The 1,966-nt window shown below is 54.0% G+C and overlaps 1 protein-coding gene across 1 annotated transcript; it reads right to left on the reverse strand.

Moving 5' to 3' along the window:
* Positions 1 to 767: 767 nt before the first annotated feature.
* LOC125533827 (histone H1-like) lies at positions 768 to 1,740 on the reverse strand. The gene is made up of 2 exons (XM_048697166.1): positions 1,531 to 1,740; positions 768 to 1,429 (listed from the first exon to the last, which is right to left on the reverse strand). Exons 1-2 carry the CDS (start codon positions 1,633 to 1,635, stop codon positions 959 to 961), a joined length of 576 nt encoding a protein of 191 aa, XP_048553123.1. The 5' UTR covers positions 1,636 to 1,740; the 3' UTR covers positions 768 to 958.
* Between the last annotated feature and the right edge of the window lie 226 nt (positions 1,741 to 1,966).

The following is a 1,966-nucleotide window of genomic DNA, read 5'->3' on the forward strand; positions in this document are numbered from 1 at the left end:
GCCCTAAACCATTGCGGATTTGGCACGCGCTCCCCCCTCCTCGATCCCCCACCCACGTTATTTTTCCTTGACACCGCTGAGAGCACTTCGCACGGAAGCAGCGATGTGCCGCATTCCCGACTTGTACCGTGTCCATGGCTACCCCACTAACCGTCGGGCCGAGTGGTGGATTTGGAGTCGAGCTGGTTCCCGTTGCGTGACCGAGGTTTCATTCGTTGTGTGTGAGCTATCTGAAGAAATACTACGAAGAAACTGAATCTCACCAGCTCTCTTTGTTTGTGGAACACCTATGTTCAGTTTCTGACAGAAAGATGGCAATCTGGGGCCAAATTTATCGACGGAGCCCGAAGCATACAAGGCGCAAATTTGGCCAACTAAATTTTCCATCATCTATTTTGGGTAACTAACTACAGTTTTGCTAAAACTCATCTAGATGAGATTTAATTTGGTCTCATTCATATTTTATAGCTATTGGATGTGATGTTATAAGATGCATGTGTGCTGACGTGGGTTGTATCCATTTTTGTTTTTTAGATGAATGTGATCAAATTACGTCTCATCTAGATAAGTTCTAGGTAGTCCCAACTAACTACTCCATCCGGGAAGGGAACGCTGCCCAGGAGTAGGGATATCTAACAAATTATAAGCAGAGGACACCCAAAACTGCTATTCCCCATTATCAAACTGACGACGCGTGCTAGCGAACCGAGAAGGTGAAACTGAATATCAGAAAGGCATAAACAGAGGTTCAGAAAATACAGAAATCGGGTAATAAATCTGCAATTTCATTTCATCTCCGGAAACCTAACAATTTCATAGACTTACACACCACACGCGATACATAGAAACTGCCTAGCAGAATCGAGACCTGCATCAGGGAGGACGAGGCGTCCTTTTTGTACATACCCTGAACACAAACACACAAAGCACAACTAAAACCCATCGCCATCGGACCAGATCAAGCGGCGGCGACTTTGCGGCCCTTCTTGGCGGCCGGGGAGCGGACGGTCTTGGGCTTCGCCTTGGCCTTGGCCGCGGGCGACTTCTTGGCCTTGGCGACCAGCGTCTTCTTCTCCGGCGCCTTGCGCTTCGTGCCAGCAGCGGCGGCGGCGGCCTTCTTGGGCTTCGCGGCCGCCTTCTTCTTGGGCTTGGCGGCATCCTTTGCGGGCTTCGCCGCGGCCTTGGGGGCGGCAGGCTTGGCCTTGGGCTTGGGCTTGGGCGCGTCCTTCTTGGCGGCGTCGGAGAGCTTGTAGGAGGCCTTGACCTTGACGAGCTTGCCCTTGGAGGCGGACGCGCGGAGCTGGACGGAGAGCATCTTCTTGAAGTTGGCCGGGAGGGACTTGCCGTGCTTCTCCTCGATGTACTTGGCGATGGCGACCGAGCTGGACCCGGTCCTGTCCTTGAGCGCCGCGATCGCCTCCTTGATCATCTGCCAAGATCGAAATCAAGATCCAGTCAGCCCCAATCGCAAACCGAAACGAACGAATCTGGAGATGCAGAGGATTTAACAGGAGAGGCTCGGGCGCTCACCTCGAAGTAGGCCGGGTGGGAGGGGCCGGCGGCGGCCTTCTTCGGCTTGGCGGCGGAGGGCTTCGCCTTCGGTGCGGCGGCGGCGGGCTTGGCGAGGGCAGGCATGGTGGCCAACTGAAGCGGAGCTCTGAAACTGAAACTGCTACTTGTGCTGAGCGCGCGTGAAATTTTCGGAGGAGAGTTCGAGTGGTGGATGAATTTGGGAGCACCGGGTCGGGGATTATTTATACCCGCGGAGGGGGCGATCCGGGGGATGGGAATGCTGCGATCTCATTGGTTGGAGCGGGAGTGCCGCGGATCGCGAGCAGCGACGGGAAGGATCGGCCGAAAGCGCAAAGTATACCAGGTCACGAGGTAGGACCTGGAGCTGAGCTGTAATGCTGATTGGGTAGCTTTAGAAAAACTATCGTGCCAAATTTTGACATTATTTTCACTA

The sequence above is a fragment of the Triticum urartu genome, chromosome 2 (genome assembly GCF_003073215.2).
Source record: "Triticum urartu cultivar G1812 chromosome 2, Tu2.1, whole genome shotgun sequence".
Taxonomy (NCBI): Eukaryota; Viridiplantae; Streptophyta; class Magnoliopsida; order Poales; family Poaceae; genus Triticum; species Triticum urartu.

What these genes read in the sequence shown, in the direction of transcription:
- LOC125533827 (XM_048697166.1), bottom strand. Translation starts at nt 1,635, where the DNA reads ATGCCTGCCCTCGCCAAGCCCGCCGCCGCCGCACCGAAGGCGAAGCCC. An exon ending in CCCACCCGGCCTACTTCGAG is followed by an intron (nt 1,430 to 1,530) that starts GTGAGCGCCCGA and finishes CGATCTTGGCAG; the next exon opens with ATGATCAAGGAGGCGATCGC.